The 21,041-nt window shown below is 40.7% G+C and overlaps 1 protein-coding gene across 1 annotated transcript in view; it reads right to left on the bottom strand.

Moving 5' to 3' along the window:
- Nucleotides 1–1,220: 1,220 nt before the first annotated feature.
- The window catches only part of LRP6 (LDL receptor related protein 6), a 126,001-nt gene continuing 106,180 nt past the window's right edge, over nucleotides 1,221–21,041 (bottom strand). The window contains exons 14-23 of the mRNA XM_075112192.1: nucleotides 19,174–19,385; nucleotides 18,791–18,981; nucleotides 14,052–14,261; nucleotides 12,597–12,722; nucleotides 11,002–11,238; nucleotides 9,176–9,286; nucleotides 7,114–7,344; nucleotides 5,718–5,854; nucleotides 4,440–4,537; nucleotides 1,221–2,710 (exon numbers count right to left, since the gene is read on the bottom strand). Of these exons, the coding sequence (XP_074968293.1) occupies nucleotides 2,419–2,710; nucleotides 4,440–4,537; nucleotides 5,718–5,854; nucleotides 7,114–7,344; nucleotides 9,176–9,286; nucleotides 11,002–11,238; nucleotides 12,597–12,722; nucleotides 14,052–14,261; nucleotides 18,791–18,981; nucleotides 19,174–19,385 (1,845 nt within the window). The 3' untranslated portion in view covers nucleotides 1,221–2,418. The remainder of the gene's footprint in view (nucleotides 2,711–4,439; nucleotides 4,538–5,717; nucleotides 5,855–7,113; nucleotides 7,345–9,175; nucleotides 9,287–11,001; nucleotides 11,239–12,596; nucleotides 12,723–14,051; nucleotides 14,262–18,790; nucleotides 18,982–19,173; nucleotides 19,386–21,041) is intronic.

The following is a 21,041-nucleotide window of genomic DNA, read 5'->3' as shown; positions in this document are numbered from 1 at the left end:
ACACGGAATGCTGCACGTGAAAAAATGTAAACAACAGAGAAGTTTCTATTCTCATCGGCGTGCCAGCCTCAACACCCCCAGCCCCGACACACCCGCCCTCCCCCCTTCATATAAATGGTTTAGAGTTCTCTTATAGTTCACAATACCCTCCTCAACATCCATCCTGCTGGAGAACACAAACAAGCTTCTTCACCAGCAAGGAAGAGTCAGAAGGACAGCTACCACGATTCCTAGATACCTAGAAGGAAGCTGGGCAAAAAACCTGTAGTATGCCAGATCCAGAGATCAACTGCAATAGCCTGGAGACCACCAACGCTTTTTAAAGTTTCCTCAGGTGTCTCGGACCTCTAGAAAGACCCTTTATTACAGCTGGAATCCCAAATGCCATGGTTTTCCTTGGAGCTGAAACCAAGTGATGCTCCAGTACTCCACATGAGCGGCAGCACTAGCAAGAATTACTTGTCACTAATTCTGTCAACAGCATGACTTCAAGCCCATGCCACATTTTCAGATTATTTCTCTTTTAGTTGAAACTGGCTGGGAAACAAGCAATAGAGAACAATAAATCCCAAACGGCACCTCTGAAGATTTGTTACACCCATACTATGCCCCAAGGCTACGAGGCAGAAGCTGCTCAGTACCTTTGTTTTGAGAGAGAAGACTCAGAGGGCCAGTCTTTGAAGGCATCGAGCACATTCAACGTGGGTTTGATGTCAACAGAAGGTGCAAATGCATAATGCCATCTAAGATCAGGTATACTGTGAGCTCCACTACAGTCAAAGCAAATTCAAAGCACTGCACTGGAGTCAAAGAGGAGTTCATAATATCCTAAGGTTGCCCCTCAACCTACACAAATGTTTTAACTTGATTATATACTCTCCCTGTCAAACCCACCATGGTGAGGCTGACGGGAGAAGGGGCTAAATATGATAATATACAAAAATAGAGATGCGAATATAAAATGGTTTGGTTAAGACTATCTTAAAATTTGACATTCACAGCGGTTAATACTAAAGTATCAAACTCACACTACGCAAAAGAGGAGGTATGTCAAAATCATACTGAGAAAAACTGGCTTTACCTAACACAAAGAAATCATGAGCAGTTAATACAGCATGGGAACCCCTTCCAATGATCAAACATCAGTTTCTTTTTTATGGACAGTTGCTCCACTGAAAGTTAAATGCTTCCTTAGTAGGAAAAAATAATATAATTTTTTTATATATATGATTTGTATACTGTGATATCAATATACACTGAAAGTACTGCAAGGATATATTATTCATTTACAGTAAAACTAACAATTCACGGTTAAATTTATAGTTTATAAATATGCTGTCTATATTATATGTGGTATAAAAATATTTGACATTTTGTGGGCACTAGGTCAAAATAAGGTTTTCTTTTTTAAGGGACTAAAAATCATTCAGGTATACGCATATTACCCTTGTCAACTGTGTGAAAATCGTACTGACCTGGTAGAAAACAGAATCCTATCGTTTTGGCAAAATGAAGAAGGTAATGTATAGCATGGTACTCACTGCATGACAAGGCTAATTAGGAGGAAAAAAGAATTTACAGCAGTCCAGCTGTAGCAGTACTTTAAATAAGGATATCATGGTTTAAAGTGACAAGGGCAGGAAGAAAGGATGCAGAAGAGAGGAAAAGGTACACAGGAGAAAAACACAAACTTTAAAATATACCCAAGAAAAATCACAAATTCCAGAAGCAAGGAGAGAGCTCTAAATGCTCTAGTTTGGTAAATTCATTCAGGGAAAACAGAGGCGTATTCGTTTAAAAAAGTATGTGATTATTTTTCTGGATTCACTGCTACGATTGCTGTGTTCCTGTAGAAAACAAAGCCCTTTGTGTAAGGTTAATATCTGTCCTGACTGTGTCTTCAAGTTTAACTTTAGTTGCTGGCCCTCTGTAGTTAACATAGAGGTTATTTGGCTACTTCCAAGTATCTATGGTATGCTGCTCTGAGACGGACTTCTTTATTATTAATTACTTTAAAACATTTTTGGTATTGACAAACTCCACATCTCACCTCGCTGGACAAGTAACACATCCTGGTCCTTCCATTTCCTTATGTGCTCAGTCACTTCACTGGATTAAGGCATGTTTTTGTGTTCCATTTGCAAAAATAAAACTTTTTGTACAAATGTCTGGGTTCTTTTATACAAAAATTTTTCTTCTTATGGCACAAGCAGCAATTGCTGTTTAAGAAAATATATAAATATCCTTTTTCTCTTCTGTACAAATATCTTCAGTATTCCTCCACCCCATTTAATAATATTTAACTGTACACTGCTCTACCTCATCCCTCACCGAGAGCTCCCTCCCCCCTCCCCAGTAGAACATTTTGTATTTACACTTTCACGGCAGAGGCAGATAACGGGGTGGGGGGGCTACCCCTCATGAGGAGTCCGTGCAGGGGGATGGCGGCGGCGGGTAGAGGTGGTGAGAGTAGCTCCGCTCTGTGTACGGGGAAGGCGGGCAGCTTTCGTAGTTCTCCTCTGCCGACAGGTACTGGCTGCGTGGAGTGGGTGGCGGGGGGACGGGCTCTGAATCATAGTTCAAGTCACTGGTATAGCCCTTGGCCGTCGCTGCCGTGACCCTTCGGCTTGGGGCATAGTCACTGTCACAGACATCTGTGCTGCAGGGTGTCGTGGGAGGTGCAAAATGCCGGTAGCTGTAAGGCCTGTAGCTGCAGTGGAGGGATTTATGAGGAAAGTGTTGGCATATAGAAAGACTATGCATTCTGAGCAATGCGCCCGCAAACAAGTGAGCAGCAGATAAGCCAAGGTGGAAACAGAGAGCTGGTCAATCTCTCTGCAGTAGATCTCACTCTGACATCACAAACTCACTAACTCCCCTGCAGAAGGCCCACCTTTGCGCTACAGCATCGAATTATAACAATTAGTTAAAGGGATACTAATCATTAATTATCTACAGGCAAGAGGCTCCCTGAGGCCTTAGCTGGGGTAGAAAAAAATGCTGCTAAGAGAGTGGGACTGGAGAAGCACTGGGGAAAATAGCTGTGTTGCAAGTGCATGGAGAAGATACTTTATTTCCGTTATCCAGTTTATGGATGCTGATTTCCAAGCCCAGGGGGAGAGGTAGACTGAAAATCACCCGGCACATTCATAACACTCAGGAGAATTGCCTGCCAGAGCAGTAACTGGGATGGAATTCCCAAACGCTGCTGCCACATAACATCTTTTAAAACGAGCCCAACATAGTTCAACAAAAAACAAATTAGAAAGGCAGGTGGGTGGTAGCTACAATTGCCAGCATCAAAATCAGTTGTTGCGGGTGTGTGGGGATGCAGCTCCTCTATTTTTAAGTCAGAATGTTAGGAAAAATGGGAATATCAGAAGCAGCAAGGCCAGGGTTTATTTATGGGCAGGGGAGCTTTCGGAAAACATTCAACCCTACCTACGCCCCAATACCATTTATAATACTAAAAGTCACATCAGCTAACCAATGATCAGCCTGATTCATGCCAGTGCCAAAATTTGGGTTTATTTCATTTTAAAAAATTACTTATAATTTTAAAAGCATTTTCATATGGCTGCAAGGGACCATTATAAACATCTGGTCTGCCCTTCTGCACAACAGAGGCCATATTTTCTGCTAATGGAGGAGAGATGTCTTTTCAGCCCCAGAGACCTCATTATCCAAAAGCCCCAAAAGCTCTGTGTTAGGGAGGCATTTCTTCCAATAGACAAACACAGAGCTCTCTTCTCATTGACCAGATCTGCTAATGATTTGGGAGAACCTTTACACCCTTGAGTAGAAGGTCTCTCTTTCTTTATTTTTGATAATAGTTATAAAATGAAAATGAACTCTAAATAGCATCTTACAGGGAAGGTGAGAAAGACACATTCAAGTAAACAGAGATAAAGCTTGTATGCCCATAAATATTAGTCAGATAAAATAAACAAAAGGTTAGCAACTGTTTTCAGATATTAACCCTTAATATGTCAAATCAGAATTTCTCTGCTTTATCGAGGCCATAATATTTATGTTGCTTCTGACCTACTTGCCTTTATATTGCCAACTGTCCTTCGCATTATGTTTTCCTGTCATTTCTGATAATTACATAACAAGTTTTTAGCTCAAAGTTGTCATGGTGCCAGGTTTCTTTTGGCATTTAGCTAATTTTGCGATGACTGTTGTCATTCTCCCCCAGACAATATACCCAAGAGATGTACCACTAACCCACTCACTGTACGATTTACCTCAAAGAGTGCTGCACTTAATATGCACGCTTCAGTTGACACGATACACGTGAACCCATTTAAGCACCTGTTTTAGTGCTTGCAGAATTAGGGCCTTTGAGTGCAATTCTTATGGAGCAGAGGCTGTCTTTATTCTGCATTTTCTACACTAACTGCTTTGATCCTGACGGAAACTATTGTAATAATAATTACCTGTAGGATCTATGAGTGGATGGGCTGTTTGAAGAATAACCGAATTCCATGGTGTAATGTGAACGTTCAGTAGCTGGTGATGGTGGTGGATTCAAAATCTAAGGGGATAAGGGGAAAGAAAAGAAAAAGCTAGTTAAAAAAAAAAAAGAAGATATGAAAGAGAATCAAGAAAACAGTTTATAAATTTCTTTTTATTACTGTTTAATAGGAACCTTAAGTTAAGAACCCCATGCATAGTCCCTCCCAACAAACAGGATTTTTCTTCTGTTTATTCATCAGTTCTTTAACAGACACTGGAAACGTTGCTTGTTACTATTCCTGTAAAAGCTATTACTAAGCTCTTCTCAGAAATCGCTGACTGCTGTTGCTGTTTTGACATACCCAGTGCCAAAAAGTAAAGTTGGAGCTACCTGCTCAAGACTAGATTGTCACTAGGGATACCACCGCCCTAGGCAAACTGGCAGATGGATGCTCCTACTAGCTGTAGTCCCCAAGCATTATGGTTTTTATATTTGCAGCATGCTGTACAAGGCAAGCTTCTCTTCTCTATAAAGGCATGCTCTTACTGCAGAAATAGTATTTTGATTAATTTAAAGATATAATGTGATTGGTTGATTCTTGGAACTGAAAACAGACAGTTGAAGATTTCAGCCTGCACTGACCAAGCATGTAACTAACACTGGAGAGTGGCTTGGTGGACTTCACATAAAAATAGCTAAAACAGCAACCACTGATGCTAGAAGTAAAGAGACAGGGAGCCCTCTAGGGCTGGTACCAACTTTTATATAGCATCTAGCGCAGCACACTACCCGTTAGTGACTAGAGGGATGCTATGGAGTTGCATGACACTTGTTTATTTACCTTTCACTTGCAAGACACACGACATAAAACTTACTTTTAGTTCCTTGAAAGGTCTATACAGAATTAACCATAGCCCTAGCTCCACAGGCACACGGCAGAGTGTAATGAAAGGAGATTGCTCTGCCAGAGCTGTTCAACATTTACAGGGACTTTTTAATCTCTCCTGACATTCAATCTAATATCTTTTTCTCGCACTCAGCTCTCTTGCAACTTTTAAAAATTAATAGAAAATTCAAATACTGTTTTCAAAGACTACAATCTCCTCTCCCCTTTCAAAATCACCTACTCCATATTTAAACAAGTTTATTAGGCTAGAAATCTAAACCAAAACATTAATCTGTCAATTAATTATCCTCAGAAAGACACTGGCACTTCTCTGAAAGTTATTAAAGGTCTATGAATAAAAGAATGACTTACTGGAGGAAAGTAAGTGCCTTTGGTACTTGAAGAACTACTGGAAGAGGCTCCAGTGACATGGGCCCTGTCATAGGGTGGCCCGCTGCTCCCTCCCATAATACTGAGGGAGCTGATCACGGATTTACCTCGAGACATCCCTAAAGGAGAACAAAGATGTATGTCAATATACCATTCTTTGAAGCAAACAGACAAAAGAAAGCTTAAAAAGATAATCTAGAGGAGAACACCAGTATAAGCCCAACTCCTAAAACCAGAATTAATCTTCCTGGTATTAAGAGCAAATTCAGTGCTCCCGGATGGACAACTGGAATGAAGACTGTCAGGGAATAAACATGCTGATTTTGTGTATCAGCTACTCAACTGCAGGAGTTGGCACTGGGCTATACTAGAGCTGTGTGAAGAGAAAGAGATTTCTTTCACTTCAACGGCTGGAAAAGACTTGAGAGAACAGGCATTCAGGCACTATTTCTATGCCTCAGAATAAAACACGAAACCGACTCCAACCACCTCAACTGAGGAACAGAAATTTGTTCAAGAGAAGAGAGCATTTGTGTTCTTTCATTTCCACACCATTAAGTGGGCTTTTGCTACTGGACTGAAGCATGCTGGCAGAGAGTCCAAGCGGGAAATGGAGAGGTATGCCACTGTGCTCGAAATAATGGTGAAAATTCTGCTCAAAGACTCTCCTTATGAAAGCAGGTTATTGCAGAAAGCAAAGAAATGTGGTGCATTATTTTAACCCTGTAACTGCCTCACAGAACCTGTATGTTCTGACTGGAAGCTGCTGGATCCAAAGCCACAAGTTACAGTACAAATTTAATCAATATAATCAGAAGCAATGCATATAAATGAAGTGCAATATTGCAGTTAAGTTTTACTTGTTAAGCAGTAGTAGCATCATGCACTTGGATTGGTTTTGGAAACTTCATCAAAGGAAATAAGCTGAGACCACAGTTATTGCTGGTCATTACAAACTTTGCAAAAAGTTTCACAAGCATACAAACACAGTCTACAGATCTAATGAGAATAATTACATAATGTTTAAAGTCCCATGAATATAACTCTGTGTAACTTTACCCTGTACCATCATGACGCCTTGCTGATGTTGTAATAGTCCAAAAAAAGGCTTTTTTAGTAGTGAGAGAACTCCCACGGTATGTGTATCTATTTGAGCTTACAGTTCTGCTAAGTATCTAAATGCTCATGAATAGCGTAGGTAAAATAGCAGCTCATTATTATAAAGGAGGATGGCGACAAGCCTTGACAGTCCTGGCTTCCAGCAGCTTCCAGGAATTATGCATCTGGAACGGACATCTCCTGTGCATATGTGCACAGTATCCAGAGCTACAACTATGTGGTGCCAAAGAGCAGGACAAGGATCACACCGTTTACTCACCAGGAAGAGACCCTGACAAAGAGCTTGGGTGAGGCACATAACCAAGTGGTACAGAAGCTGGTCCGTGCACCACATAATCATTGGTCATTGTTTCCCCGTCTCCCTTCATGCGTGGGCACAGCACCCTCTGGCAGATGAAGTACATTGCTCCAACCACAAAAACTGTAAGGATCACACCAATGATGGAGCCTATTGTGTTGTTGGGCTGCGGTGCAGGCTCCTCCGTTGTGTCTGAAAGGAAAATCAGACTGTAAGTTAATCCAACAGCTTCATATACCAACAACAGCTTTCCTGACATCTTTCCACACTGGAAAAATAAAAGCCTCCTCTTCTGTAAGCAGACAACAGCTTTCAAATTATATATGGGAGGAACAAACCGGCACTGGGACAGGTCTGTGTAAAGACTCTGAGCATCCAAAAGGGCTACCTGTGCACAAGATGACCTCTCGCACATGCAGAGGGGTTTGTGAATCACAAATGCCAGGAAATGACTAGTACATGCATGTGCAGGGGGGTCGATGAACCAGGTCCTGATCTTGCTTCATGCTGACAGGCAGGGCTATCCTTTGAAGTGGATGAACAAGATGAACTGGATGACTCCAGATGGCACTGTGCTGGGGACTCCAGTTACACTTTTTCTTGTCATTAAAGATGACGACAACTACTTTTCATGTTGCACCTCATCACATAAGCACCTAGGTTATCACTCAGTGTAGCAGACCTGCACTCCCATTTCTCAACTCTGTAACGTTCACTTATGCTGAACAGTAGAGGTGATGCACCAATGATGAATTATGGGTTTGCTGCTATTCATTAAACTACCTAACCTACTCTACACATCTGGCCCACGCTGATGGTTACAGATACAGCTGAGCATCAGCTTTAGAGTTGTCATCCCTATGAGGATTCTGTATTTTAAATGATTATTCAACAGTCAAAATGAGTGCCTTTCCCTACAATACCAATTCTAAGCAATGACATTTCTGGGAATAACTGACAACCCCCTGCCTGTGCTTCACGAACTTGACAAGAAAAGCAGACTTTAAAGTATTTTTCTGTTCTAGTCAGTGTATTACATCTCATCCATTACTGAAAGTCTTTCCCCCAACGCGTTTTCTTCTCCCTGAACACCAAATCCACACTTTAACCAGCTTGTCACAGACTACAGAGATAAGTAAACAGACTTCTGATCATACTGGAAGAGGGACAGTGACAACTGCAATCTTACTCTGGGTGGGCTAATTTTCCATCCTCTGTTACAAAACCAGAAAACTATAATAAAGATAACTATACACATTTGTGATAATGTCACTAATAGCTTGGTAGCGTGCCAGAACATCTCCTATTACTCCTGCTTAAGATCAAGGGTCCAACTCGGGCTTTGCATTTTCAAGTTATGCATGTGTCAACCGTGATATATGGATCTCTAACACGAGAAGAGATGTCCCTATTTACAATTTCTTTTAAAGTACAGTGAAAATGAACTTTCAAGTTGGAATTTTAAAGGCAGTGGTTCGCTTGCAGAGCCCTGGAGATTTCAAGGTAGGGGATATCACATGTTACAAATCATAAATCAAGCTTAGAATTGCATCTTTTCAAGATATAAAGGAAATTTTAGAAGGTTTGCTCTGTAAACAGAGTGCTCCTCTGATTCTAAAAGCACCTGCTATTAATTCTCTGGATGAGAAAACCATGAAGCAGAACAGTTATATATAAAAGTCTCATGCTGCTAGAAAGACTTTTTTAATCACTCTACCAACTCAGCATACTAACAGGTTATAGTAAAACAAACCTTTTATTTCCTTCAAAAGTTTAAAAAAGTGGAAGAATCACTAGCGTTCTCTGTCCTCAGAGACTATTCATTCAGAATACCAGTTATTTTTGTTATTCCTATTCCACCACCTTGTGCATTAATTGCATGACAGCAGTTATGAACAGGGGCATTCATTTTGGGAACAACTAATTCAGTCTGGTTGGCAGAATAAAATCTAACTCATAGAGAAGGAAATAAACAAATTTCGGATGCTGCAATCAAGTCTCTAGTCTCAGGTTTTACACTTACAGCATCCTTGCTCGTCTGAGCTGTCACTGCAGTCCAGGTTGTGATCACATTTCTTGCTTTTCCCGATGCACTGCCCACTGGCACAGCGGAACTGATCAGTTAAACAAAGCACTGGAAAGAGAACCCCCCCACACACCAGGAGTCAGTATCAAAGACTTCTACTCTTTAAAATTATTAAGAAAACAAGACACCAAAGCATACTATCAGGATCACCGTGGGATAGTTAGCCTGCTGCTAGCTTCATTTCTTGAAGTAGCCTGTGACACACAAAATCCCTCATGCCAAGCATGCAGAAAAAGTGATTCAGTGTTCTGTTGAGGGTATTGCACAGTGGGTACCAGGTCCTTACTGCCTATTTACAATAAGCACACTACAAGATAAAGTTACCTTGACTAAAATAATTCAGAAGCAGAAAGCCACTGAGAACACAGGCACTTATGCCAGGACATGGTTATTGCAAAATTACTATATGAATCCCCACCTCTAAGCATTTACTGTAATATAAGAGACAAGAATTAAGTTATTAAACATAAATCTGCCAAAATATGATGATAAAATTAAGATAGATAAATGTGGTTTCTCAATGCCCTTGTGCTCTACCTGTAAACCAGAAAACTCCTTGATCATGGGACAACAAGATTTCACTTGACATTGTTTTTAAACTGAAATGAAAGACAGAAGATAAAACTGGAGCTTTGCCAGTAGACTCAAAAAATAAACTACCGCTTTGAGAAAAAAGGTACTGCAGGCAAGGTGTGGGCTGCTGTTGCTTATGCATATTTTTGCCTCCTGTTTCTCATAAATCCAGAAATTCTTTCTGACCTGAGTTGAATTAAGAGGTTAAACTAAAGGCTTTTCTGATCCATAATCAACTTGAATACTCTGAATAACAGGATCACTTTGAAGGTGATAAACAGCCCCTGGTCTGATATCTGCAGTCGCTGGACGGCAACTGGGAAGCTAACTTGCACAACATATTTTCAGATGTCAGCATCTCATCTGGCTAACAATTACCTTTCATCACACAGGAATTTCTGCATCGGTCTGGATGTTTTTGAGCTGGAGCACATCTTTTGGAAAGAAATCCAGCCTTGATTCAAAGACCTTTAGACAGTCTCTTCAAAGAAGGAAAACGTACTGAAAGGATATAGAGAAGACGCATCCTTTCTAGCTTACAAGTTGTCCCTACAACTCCTCACTACTGTGCAGTGGGGAAAGGGCGAGTTTGCTTGTATTTCATGTTGTATAGCGGTGGAGTAGTTCAGATTCCACCAGCATGACCTGTCCTTTCCAAAATTAAAGGAACCTAGTTCTCATTTTGTGGCACTAGCACTTCCCCCTGGGAAGATGGCTTAAATACTCTCTGTTGTTCTGCTCTATAGGAAGAAGATGTCTCCAGAAATCTCTTCTGTCTCTCACTACCACTTACTCACAAAAGTTTCAGTTAATTTTGTTCAGGTATTATAAAACAAACAATCCCAAGACCTTTACTCAGTGCAAGGTACACAAAAAACTATGAGAAGGATTTGCTGTACTTTGTAATTCAGTACCAGGTTTTTAGAGCTTAAAAACATACCATCTTTTTAGTAATAGTACTTTTTACAAACAGAGCTTAAATCTCTGTGCCGGAGATCAGTGTTATTTCTATCTCAAAGGTGGAGAAACAAAAGTATGGTGTTGTGAAATAACTTCCCATTCAATAGATCAGTTTAAAAACTAGCAGGAACTCAGATCCTTCCAAATCCTACCCAGCAATAACTTTGGTATCTATCATAGGGTGTCCAGGACAGCTTTATTTTCATCACACTCCAAAAGATCCTCTGTACCTTCACAGCTCTTCTCATCAGAGTTGTCCTGGCAATTTGCTTCTCCATTGCATCGGAGGGCACTGTCTATGCACTGTCCACTTTCACACTGGAACTGGGTGTCTGAGCACACTGGGCAGTTCTTTTCATCACTGTGGTCTTCACATTCAGTGAAACCATCACAGCGCCAGGCCACAGGGATGCAGTCAATCTCACCTGTGAAACAGGTGAACTGCTGAGGGGAGCATGTTGGTGGTTCTTTAAAAATCAAGCAAACAAACAAAAATTAAAAATCCAGCTGAACAAACAGCAGATCAGGACAGGTAAGGACAAGAAGAACTCAGCTGCTTTCATTTATCAAGCAGCTGATAAACATGCCACATTGTAAGGTAACTTCCACCCCCGCTGCCTCCAGAGTAATTTGTGCTGATCTTGAGCCCCATGTGACTGATGCAAGCTCACATCAATGGAGGCTCATTAGACAAAGAACAAGAGAAACAGAGAAATATGCACACTCAAAACACAATTATTTTGTTCCCTTCCCACTTGAGCCTCTTACACCCTTTCTCTTTGCAGGTCTTAAAAAATCAACACACTTTTCTACTCCCCCATTCCTGCAACACCACTATATACACAACCGATGGCTCGCTCTCTTTTTAATGTTTGACAGTCACTGTATAGAAAATGTTAAAAGGATGTAATGCGCTGCAGATGGATGCACTGTGACTCAATGTCTAGTTATGTGCCCTCGACAGCTCTGTTCAGTCAAAATTCTTTTAAAACGACAAAACTGCTCCATCTAGTCAAGTCCCACTATCTCAACACAGCTGTTAGCTGTTATTTAACATTTACTACAGTAACTGTTAATCTCATGCAGTAAGTGTGCATTTTTGTCCTTTTTTTTTAATCCCCCCTTCCTCCCCCCCTTTTTGGCCTGGTATTAAACTTGCTCTGAGAAAATATCTGGATTATGTTAGCTCTTGTTCCATTGTGAGACCACACGTCGCCTTGATGGCGAGAAGATTGCATAATAAATCCATTCAGTATGGTGGCATAAAGAGACCCAAGCACCAAAGTGCCTCTCCTCTCCCCCATTTCAGCCCCACCCTTGGAGACAGCAGGGCGTAGGCTACAGTGGCTGTATCACCATGGAGGAGGCAGCTCGCCCTTCTGGGACTGAAGTTCAGAAAGAGACACACAGGGTGAGTTTGAGGACGACAGCAGAGAAGAATGAAATGGCACAGACATGGTGCAATATGCCAGAACATGAGAATCTACCACTATTTAAAAAAGGAGAACACACAGAGTGATACAAAAAATGAAATAAAAATCATACAATTTTAAAAAATGAAGTTGAAATAACTCAGTGGTCATAAGCAGAAAGGGTGAACAAAAATCCTTATTCAACAGTCAACGAGTGAATTTTTTCTCTTAATCCTACTCAATACTTGCAGATTTAGCTGGGGGAGAGGCAAAGAGATAAGCGTGTAAAAGTGTCTAACAGCACCTCGTGCACTGTTACATTCTTTCTGCTCAGAAGCCACCCCTAAAGATGGAGACCCCTCCCCAACCCAGAAGCTGAGAGCTCAGTGACAAAGAGCATGGGAAGGACCTACCTCCACAGGACAGCTCATCCTGCAGCAGAACAAGGTGGACTGGGCAAGAGCAGCGTGTGGTGCCATCGCCCTTCACGATGCAAATGTGTGAGCAGCCACCATTATCTTGAGAACAAGGATGTTGTCCTGTGATTTTAAAAATAAAGACAACAGGTACTGACAAGAAATCCCCACCTCTTTTCCAACCTTTCAGTGATTTCTTCAGGCTCACAGGACTCCCTTCATAACTTCCTTCCCCCTGGGGAAAGCACTACAAAATACTGAAAAAGTTGCATTTTGTTTTGTGTGTGTTTTCCCTTTACACACATCAATAATTATCACACACATCGATAGCTATCTGTGATCTGAAACACTACAAGAATCGTGCCATGGGGACTACTAAAACAGTAAACAGTACTCAAAGCATTTTGCTTCTCGTGCGAGGTAGAATTAGTTCTGCAGCAAAAATAGTACCGTTAGTAATTCCAAAAGATGCCTTGGATTCCATACTTCGTTTTCTCTATCAAAGACCATTAAAGAAGTAAACTTTTCTAATTTATGAATTCTGAAGCTTCCACACTGTCTCCAAAACTTAAATTAACATGCTCTAGATAAATATGTCTCTTCATTTTAATGTTTAATAAGGATAACATACTTCTCTTGGAAGTCCTGACAGATTTACTGAGATTAATAGCAAACAAAACTACTAGTAGTCTGCACTGATGCTTTAATTAAACATCCCCAGACATTTTTCTACATATTTCTCCAAGGCATGCACCACAGCCTATTAACCAGGCCTATTTCCTCCAGGATGATGCCAGCTCCACTGCTTTAACCATCCATCTCCCATTGCTTCAAGCGTGCATGTATGGGGAAAGGCTATACCCTGGTAAACAGAAAACTTGTAGAAGTGCAGCCACATTCAACACAAATTGTTACTAAAGACACACTTCCTTTGTGCAATGCAACATTGCTCTTCTGTCATTTGCTTTCAATATGAATTGCCACCAACAAAAGTTGTTCACTTTATCTTCAAGGCTGGCAGTCCAGTGAAACATTTACTGCTAGTACAAGGCCCTGAGAACTGTGCTTGTCTAAACCGAGTAAACACCTAATAGCAACTCACTAGTATGATCCAGAGAAATTCTCTACTAGGGATAACATGACGTTTCCACTGTGCTTCCAGACACTCCAATGCCAGGTGCCTGTATAGGACTACCGATAAAGTTGTCATCAGCAACAAAACGTGATGCTGGGTTTGTGATAGATTTCCAGTCCACTGCCAACTGCCCGAAGGAAACAAACTTAATTGCACCCTGGCAATGTACAGACACATAACAACACTAACTTCTGGCCTCTTCGATCTGCACTGATGTCGATCAGTGACAAGGCAAAACAGGCTTGTCTCTCTGCAGCCACTCCTTGCCTTGAGCCCCACAGGCGCTGTTTGCACTTGCAAACAGGGATTGCACTTACTGTATTCCTGAATGTTGAGCTCTTTCACAGCGTGGATGTCACTGAGTTGTGCAATACGAGCTTGGACCTTTGTACGTCCTTCTCGACCAGTCATATCAATCTTTTCAATCATCTGCTGTTGCCTGTCAATCCAATACAGCCAGTTTTCAAATACAGTTAGTCCCACAGGCTGCAAGATATTAGAGTCTTCCAGAACGATCCGGTTAGCACCTGCAGAAGGGAAAGAGTGGTTTAGCACAACTAGAATCAACTGAAACACTATCAGAAGCATTTTCTACACTACTCACACCACTATTTTCTACTACTTTTATACTACCAGGTAAGCCTACTACAAAACCCACAAGCAATCCTGGGTCCTGTGATGCAAGACTGATGCATTTTGCAGACAGATGATCGAATTTATTTCTGCTTTCATCAATAAGACAGTTCTTGTGCTTCAAATACATTTACTCTATTTAAGCAGCATCTGGAGTTTGGGGCTAGGCTCTCATGAACCTATCTAGTCTTTTATCGATATGATGGGAATTGGTAGTTCTTTTCTTTCTTCTACCTTTTTTGGAGAGATTAACTGCTTTGTCTTGGCATACAACAGGGAATAAGAAGATGGATTATTAGCTTGAGTTATCTAATACAAGACAAAATCCAAGTGAAGACAAGGTAGTTAGTACTTTTCACAAGAATTATGAGATTAAGGTAAACATTTGACTTCTGACTTCCTCATATTCTTTTGTTTCAACTACATTGTCTTCACTAAGGTTTTCATGCTAAACTGGGAATGCTCCTTTCTTCCTAGCGAAGACTTACTTTCCTCAGTTGCTTTAGCAATCATCTGTAGCAGCCAAGAGGCTTTAGCCTTACACCTCTGAAGAGTATTTGTTGACTTTTATGCTAGATTACCTGGCATTAAATATAGTCAAGAGCAACTACCACACTTCATGGTTAACACTCCACATAAAAAGACGACAGTCCGCAGCTGTTTTAAAGGTATCATTAAAGACTGTCCAAGAACAGTGAAGACTAACACACACAGAAGGAAAATATGTTATTCAAAACCTGAGAGCTCAAGAGTGAGGTTTAATCCATGCTTCATTTATTTTACATGACATGACATGGTCATTAACACTCTAATATTCAGTGAGGTTTATCAGATTCTGAGCCTAAAGTTACTCACAAACTTAAGGAATCTGCTTCAATTTTGAAATGCTGAAACAATATCAGAGTCTAAAATTAGGCCACAGCTTGAAAAATTACATATAAATAGGGGTATTGCAGATATCTGGGCACACTCTTATGCTTATTTTTTACTTTTACAACAGCAGACAATAGCTTTGCATATGTTCATCCAGAAAACAATTTCCAAGAAGTTTTTATATTTTGTCCTGTAAAAATGTACTAGAAAACTGAATATCACAGAAAAATTCTACCATGTCTCTACAATACCCACACAATATAATGTTATAGGACAAAAGACACACATATTCTACGATTTTATAATTTGAGCAGGTTCCACCCCTCTGTTTTGATTCGTGGCAAAAATGTTTTTTGGCTTGTTGAGAATTTAATCAACAGTATGTCAGTGATGATAACTTACAAATAAAAGCAGCCATTAAAATATATTTATCTCCTTTTCACTAAATGCATACAGAGCTCAGAAGTTAAGTAACCTTCCAAACATTTAGCAAGTGGTAACATCTAAAGCAGAACATGGAAATTCAAATACTAATCCTCAGTGAGACTGGGCTCTCGCCCACCACTTTGGAACACCACCAGCAATGATCTGCTTAAGAAAAGGCGTTGATGGATTCTGAAGGCTATAACCCAGATTGATGTAGAAATTAGTAGACTGAGTGATGCAAGTCAAACTAAGTAACTGCAAGAGTCTATTAACCCCCATAAACATGACTCACTGTATAGGAAAAAGGTAAGAAACAGCAACCTGCACCTCAAGGAGAAGAAAAGCTAAGCTGGGAATAGGGGAAAATACAAAGATGACAGGAAGAAATATAGTTAAAACTAAGACCTTGACTGACCCAAATGGAGTCTGTACATGTCATGTTCTGCTATGCCCACGTCAATCAGCATGGCATTTTGAAGTATGCTCCAAAGCTCTGAAGCTTAAAATTTTCACTTCCTTAATGTCTTAATCTTTCTTTTTAATATTTGTGACAAAGTGTAACTGACTATTTCTGACTAAACTAACACACTGAAATCCCTCCTTCCATAAATCAACAATAAAATCTGAAGCTGGCTCATCAGGGTGCTAGTCCCCTTTATTGAGAATGTCAGACAAAAGGAGATGTGATTAAGAGGAGCTTTGTCTCCTGGCATCACCATTCTCTTTCCAGCAATACCTTTTACAAAAAGACTTAAAACCAACCAAATAAATAAAAAAATCAGGACACACCCATAGCTCATTCTATTTCCAAATAAAAATTACTTAATTCCAGAATCATTAGATGTTTCCAAATCATGCTAATTATTCTGGAATAGAAGAACTAATTTCCAAATAGTTTCCATGGTAGGGAGCTAATTCCAGTCATCTTTTCATAAACAACCCCTTAATCATGTGAAGGATCTGGTTAGCTTCAATAGCATCTCCCATTTGGGCAGCATAACCGAGTCCTAACTGCATGCCTGAAGGACAGGCAGGAAGTGAAGGACCGCATCACATAAAAGGCATTCTAGTTCTCCTTCTCTTTATGGGTACTGGCATTACAGAGTCAACAGAGCAAGAGACTCTGCATGTTTTTAAGGAGCTAACATGCAGAAAAATTACTCTGCTGGTCAAAAGAGCCTATTAATCAGCATTCCTAAGCACAGGAATGCATCTCAGCAGTTAGCAATTTATCGTGGTGATTATAGCAGTCTATTTGCAGTGCAAATGCCAAAAAGCAAGAGAGGTTTTGGAATTATTTTTCTTCATGCTCTTTGAAAATATGGTGAGCTTTTACTACACTACACTGGTGATCCAAGAGCATACATAAAAAATGCAGAATCATTAAAGCCGGACTAGATTAGAATTTAGACCCATCTCTTCCTCTGGTGTCCTAATTTCTGGCAGATAGCAGACAAAGAGAGAAACAAAGCACATATGATGTTCTGCTGCTGCCCATTACTTTACTTATTCAGGCCCTGGATCTGGGATAGCCTGGAACATACTGGAATACACCATACTTTTTTTTTTTTTTAGAAAAAAAAACCAAACCAAAAACCCCAACCAAAAAAAACCCACAACAAACCAAAAACCCCAACCAAAAAAAAAAAACAAACAACAAACCAAAAACCAAAACCAACCAACAAACCAAAAACCTCACTAACTCAACTCAGTTTGTCAAGTGTTTTAAAAGAGTCAACAGTCAGGATATTGCAGTTCATTAGTGACCCTGAATCTTCCAGTGACACATCACATTGATCAGTGAAAAAAATTACTATCTTGCTGAGCCTCAATTCCAATCATCTCGAAAAACTGAAATGTTTCCCAAAACAAAAGCTTATTCTAGCAGCTTAATAAAAGCCTGAAAATCACACAGGTGGCAGTGGGATTACATGCTGCTACTTTGAATGAAGGTATCATGCCATGGGTGAAAGACATTACTACAAACTACCGGACTCTTTCAGTTTTCAAACTCACTCTCAGATTGCAAAGTGTGTCCTGATTTCCTTACACGTGTACTTACGCTTCTGATAGCAGAGTAACACTCAGCTGATGTACAAGGACATGCACTATTCAAACTGGGGATGAACTTACTGCAGAGGATGGAGAAATTCTGCCACTGCCCTCCACTAGCAAGAAAGTGAGGGGGGCATATACCCCACGACCTAACAGAGATGGGTATGTATGTGCTCAGAACGTCCTGGCGCTCCCATCAGCAACATCCAGCCCAGCTCGTATCACAACAAATTACTACCAAAGCCACATGAGACAGCTGAGCTGATCTAGCAGCTTGCTGGATCTGGCTAGTAAGTGACATCTCAGTCTCTCCCACCCAATCTAACTGCATGATTTTGCTTCTTCTCTTGCTCCAGTTCCGGTTGCATGCTGGACTGTTGCTGAGCCAATTCAGCTTTCCAAACCAACAGAACACTGTTCTCTGTTTCTTTTTTAATGTCTATTGTTGTTCGGTTATTGTTTTGCTTTTGTGGTTAAGTGCACTGAATCAACTCATATAGGAGGTCAGACAAGCAGCATAATCAACCTTAGGGAGCAGGCAAAGAGAATTCCATAGCTGGAAGAGGGAGTTCTTTCCCTTTTGAGAACAGAGAGATATTAGATCTGCTCTATCCCTCTCACATAATTTTAGCCTAAATGACAGGTACATAAGTGACCTGCACACCTGCTGCTTTAAATCTGCAGGAAAGATTTTTCCACTAACGGGAAATTTTCCTCTGATTGACAGATTACTGCACCAAAACCAATGCCTTTAAAAACAACCCTCTCCCTCCCCTTTCCAAAACTGCTGTAGTTTATTTGTGAACTGACTTTGGGAAACCACACAAAGGTCCTGCAGTGAGAAAGTAAATAGCATGTGTAGCAATTAATAATGCAAATCATAGGTAGAGGCATGAGACTGTAAAGGCATGCTGCATGAATCACACACATTCCCTGGCTGGGAATTTAGGGAGCGATTATAATCACAGTACAGACTGTTTATAGTAGGAAGGAAAAGACGACACCTTTCTCTGCATTCCCCCACACCCACACCACACAAATGAATCACTGAATTAAAGTGCTACTCTACCTGAAAGGTCACTGCTTTCAATTCTCCGCAGGTCTGAATCAGCCCAGAACAACTTGCCTAGCTGGCTGTCAATAGCTAAGGCTATGGGCTTGCTCAAACCACTGAAAAAAAGGACCTCTCGTTCAGTTCCATCCAATGCTGCTCTCTCAATTTTAGGAGACCTTTCCTGTAGGTTGGTGAAATACATGTATCTGGAATAGGAATGATTAGAGGAAAAAAGTTTATTTGATCTTTCCACACTCTCACTACATGACCAAGACATCTTAACAAATGTCAAAGATGTTTTTATTCTGACAAACAGAAACCAGCCAGCAGCAAGAAAACAATCTGATTTTCAAGACCGTCAGCCTGAATTTCCCCACATCACTATTTCAGCTACATACCCTTTCTCCGGATTCACCACAATGGCCCTGGGTCTATCTTGATCTCCTTTGAGCACCACTCCCATGGGTCTCCCATCCAGGCGTGTCACATTGATCACATTAGTAGCTTCGCAAGTCCAATAGATATAGCGGCTGTAGATGTCAATGCTCAGGTCGTAAGGCTGCATATCTAGATTCTGATTGGGAACTGGACTTGTCACAACAGTGAGGCTCTACAAAGGAAAGACAAACAACCCACAGAAGAGCATTTAATCTGATTCAATGTGAGCCATTTTATTTGCTATGGATGCACCACATCAAACTACTTCTCAGCAAAAGGAGGCAGCCAAAATACTATCATAAAGTAGGGAGACACCCAAGTCCAGCTGCCCCACTAACAACTTTCATCAGATATAGACACTTAGGCCTGATGGTTTGTTGTAATGGCATTCACATAAGTTGGTTGCAGCTCGTAAGACTTGGCAAGTTTGACCAATAAGTCCAAATTGTCTCTATGTTGAAAATTCAGGGTCAGCTTCCAAGTTCAGTTTGAATAGACCCAAACCCAGCACGGTTAGTGCTCTACAACAGAAACACATCACCACTAATTCCCAAAGCTGCAGCTGAATGGATAAAAACACAGACAAAAGGAGGCCAGACAGCACTTGAAATTCTTGCCTCATTGCTCTCCACCTTCGCTACCATCACACTTGGAGGACATAACATGAGGATGAATAATAAATGGAAGGCAACTATGCCAACAGACAGAAAGGATATCAGCTAGCATACAGCAGTGACTCAGAGCACTGCCAGCTAACACCTTTCTGCTTCAAAGTTCTTGCCTTCTATTCATCCAGACCTCTGGAGTTCATATGCCTTTCTTTTTTAAAATGTATTGGGTTTTTTTAGAAGGAAGCTGCATAATCTCCCTATAGTGAAAGGTGAACTTAACTGACATCTTTCAGGAATTTCTCAAAAAATATTAAAAGGATTGGTAACTCACAAAACATGGCCTTACATAATCCTTTTGGAAAACTTGGTGCTTTTGAGGTGAGCAGCCTCCACCCTCTCACTGCCAAACTACACTTCACCAAAAAATTTGCCTAACTTTATTTGGCTTGCCACTTCTATGAAAGGGCGTGCCTACAAGTCTTATATTTGTTTATTCTGCTGAAGCTGGCAAAAAAAAATGGTGCCTTTGACTAGTTTTGGGTGTTAAATTATTCAGATATTCAAAAATGAAAACCATTGCTAAATTAAGAGTTAAGGCTGAAGGGTGTTTCAGGAGGATCCAACTACCACCACACCCACCACCAGAAACCACAGTCTCTTACAAATTAAACTGAATATAGCACCTCTGTGTTGTTCATCTTAGTCTCCTGCTCCTCCCCCATTAAAAAAATCCGGAAGAAAAAAATCTATTTTAAAATGTGAAAAAGAATATGCAGTCATTGCTCACAATTAACCTCACTAAACCTGCATCACCTTTTGCCTTCTACTCTACTCTACTATTTCTGTATTCCCCAGTCAAATACATTTTCCCAAGCTTGCTAACATCTCTTACAGGTCACTAGTTTCAACCTCCTTGCCCAGTGCCTTGGAGGTTGGCAACAACTCTCTTCCTATCCCCACCACAACGTGGGAGGTTGCAGACGCAGCTGTGTGCTCACATAGTCCCATGCTCTTCATTTCAGAGGCAATGCCCCTGCCCCCTGCCCATTTGCTACTCTTCCTTCTCTCTGACACTCTGTTTCTCCCAAGAACCTTCCCATCCATGTTTCACTTCTCTCAGATATGGGTTTCCAACAGCCCCCAGACAAAAGGCAGCATTGAGCAAAGCAAGCATTGTGAACAACAGTATCTTTAAGCTTGCCTTAATTTTCCATGTT

The sequence above is a fragment of the Phalacrocorax aristotelis genome, chromosome 1 (assembly GCF_949628215.1).
Source record: "Phalacrocorax aristotelis chromosome 1, bGulAri2.1, whole genome shotgun sequence".
Classification (NCBI taxonomy): Eukaryota; Metazoa; Chordata; class Aves; order Suliformes; family Phalacrocoracidae; genus Phalacrocorax; species Phalacrocorax aristotelis.
Note: the sequence above shows the minus strand (reverse complement) of the source record. Positions and strands in the feature narration are given on the sequence as shown.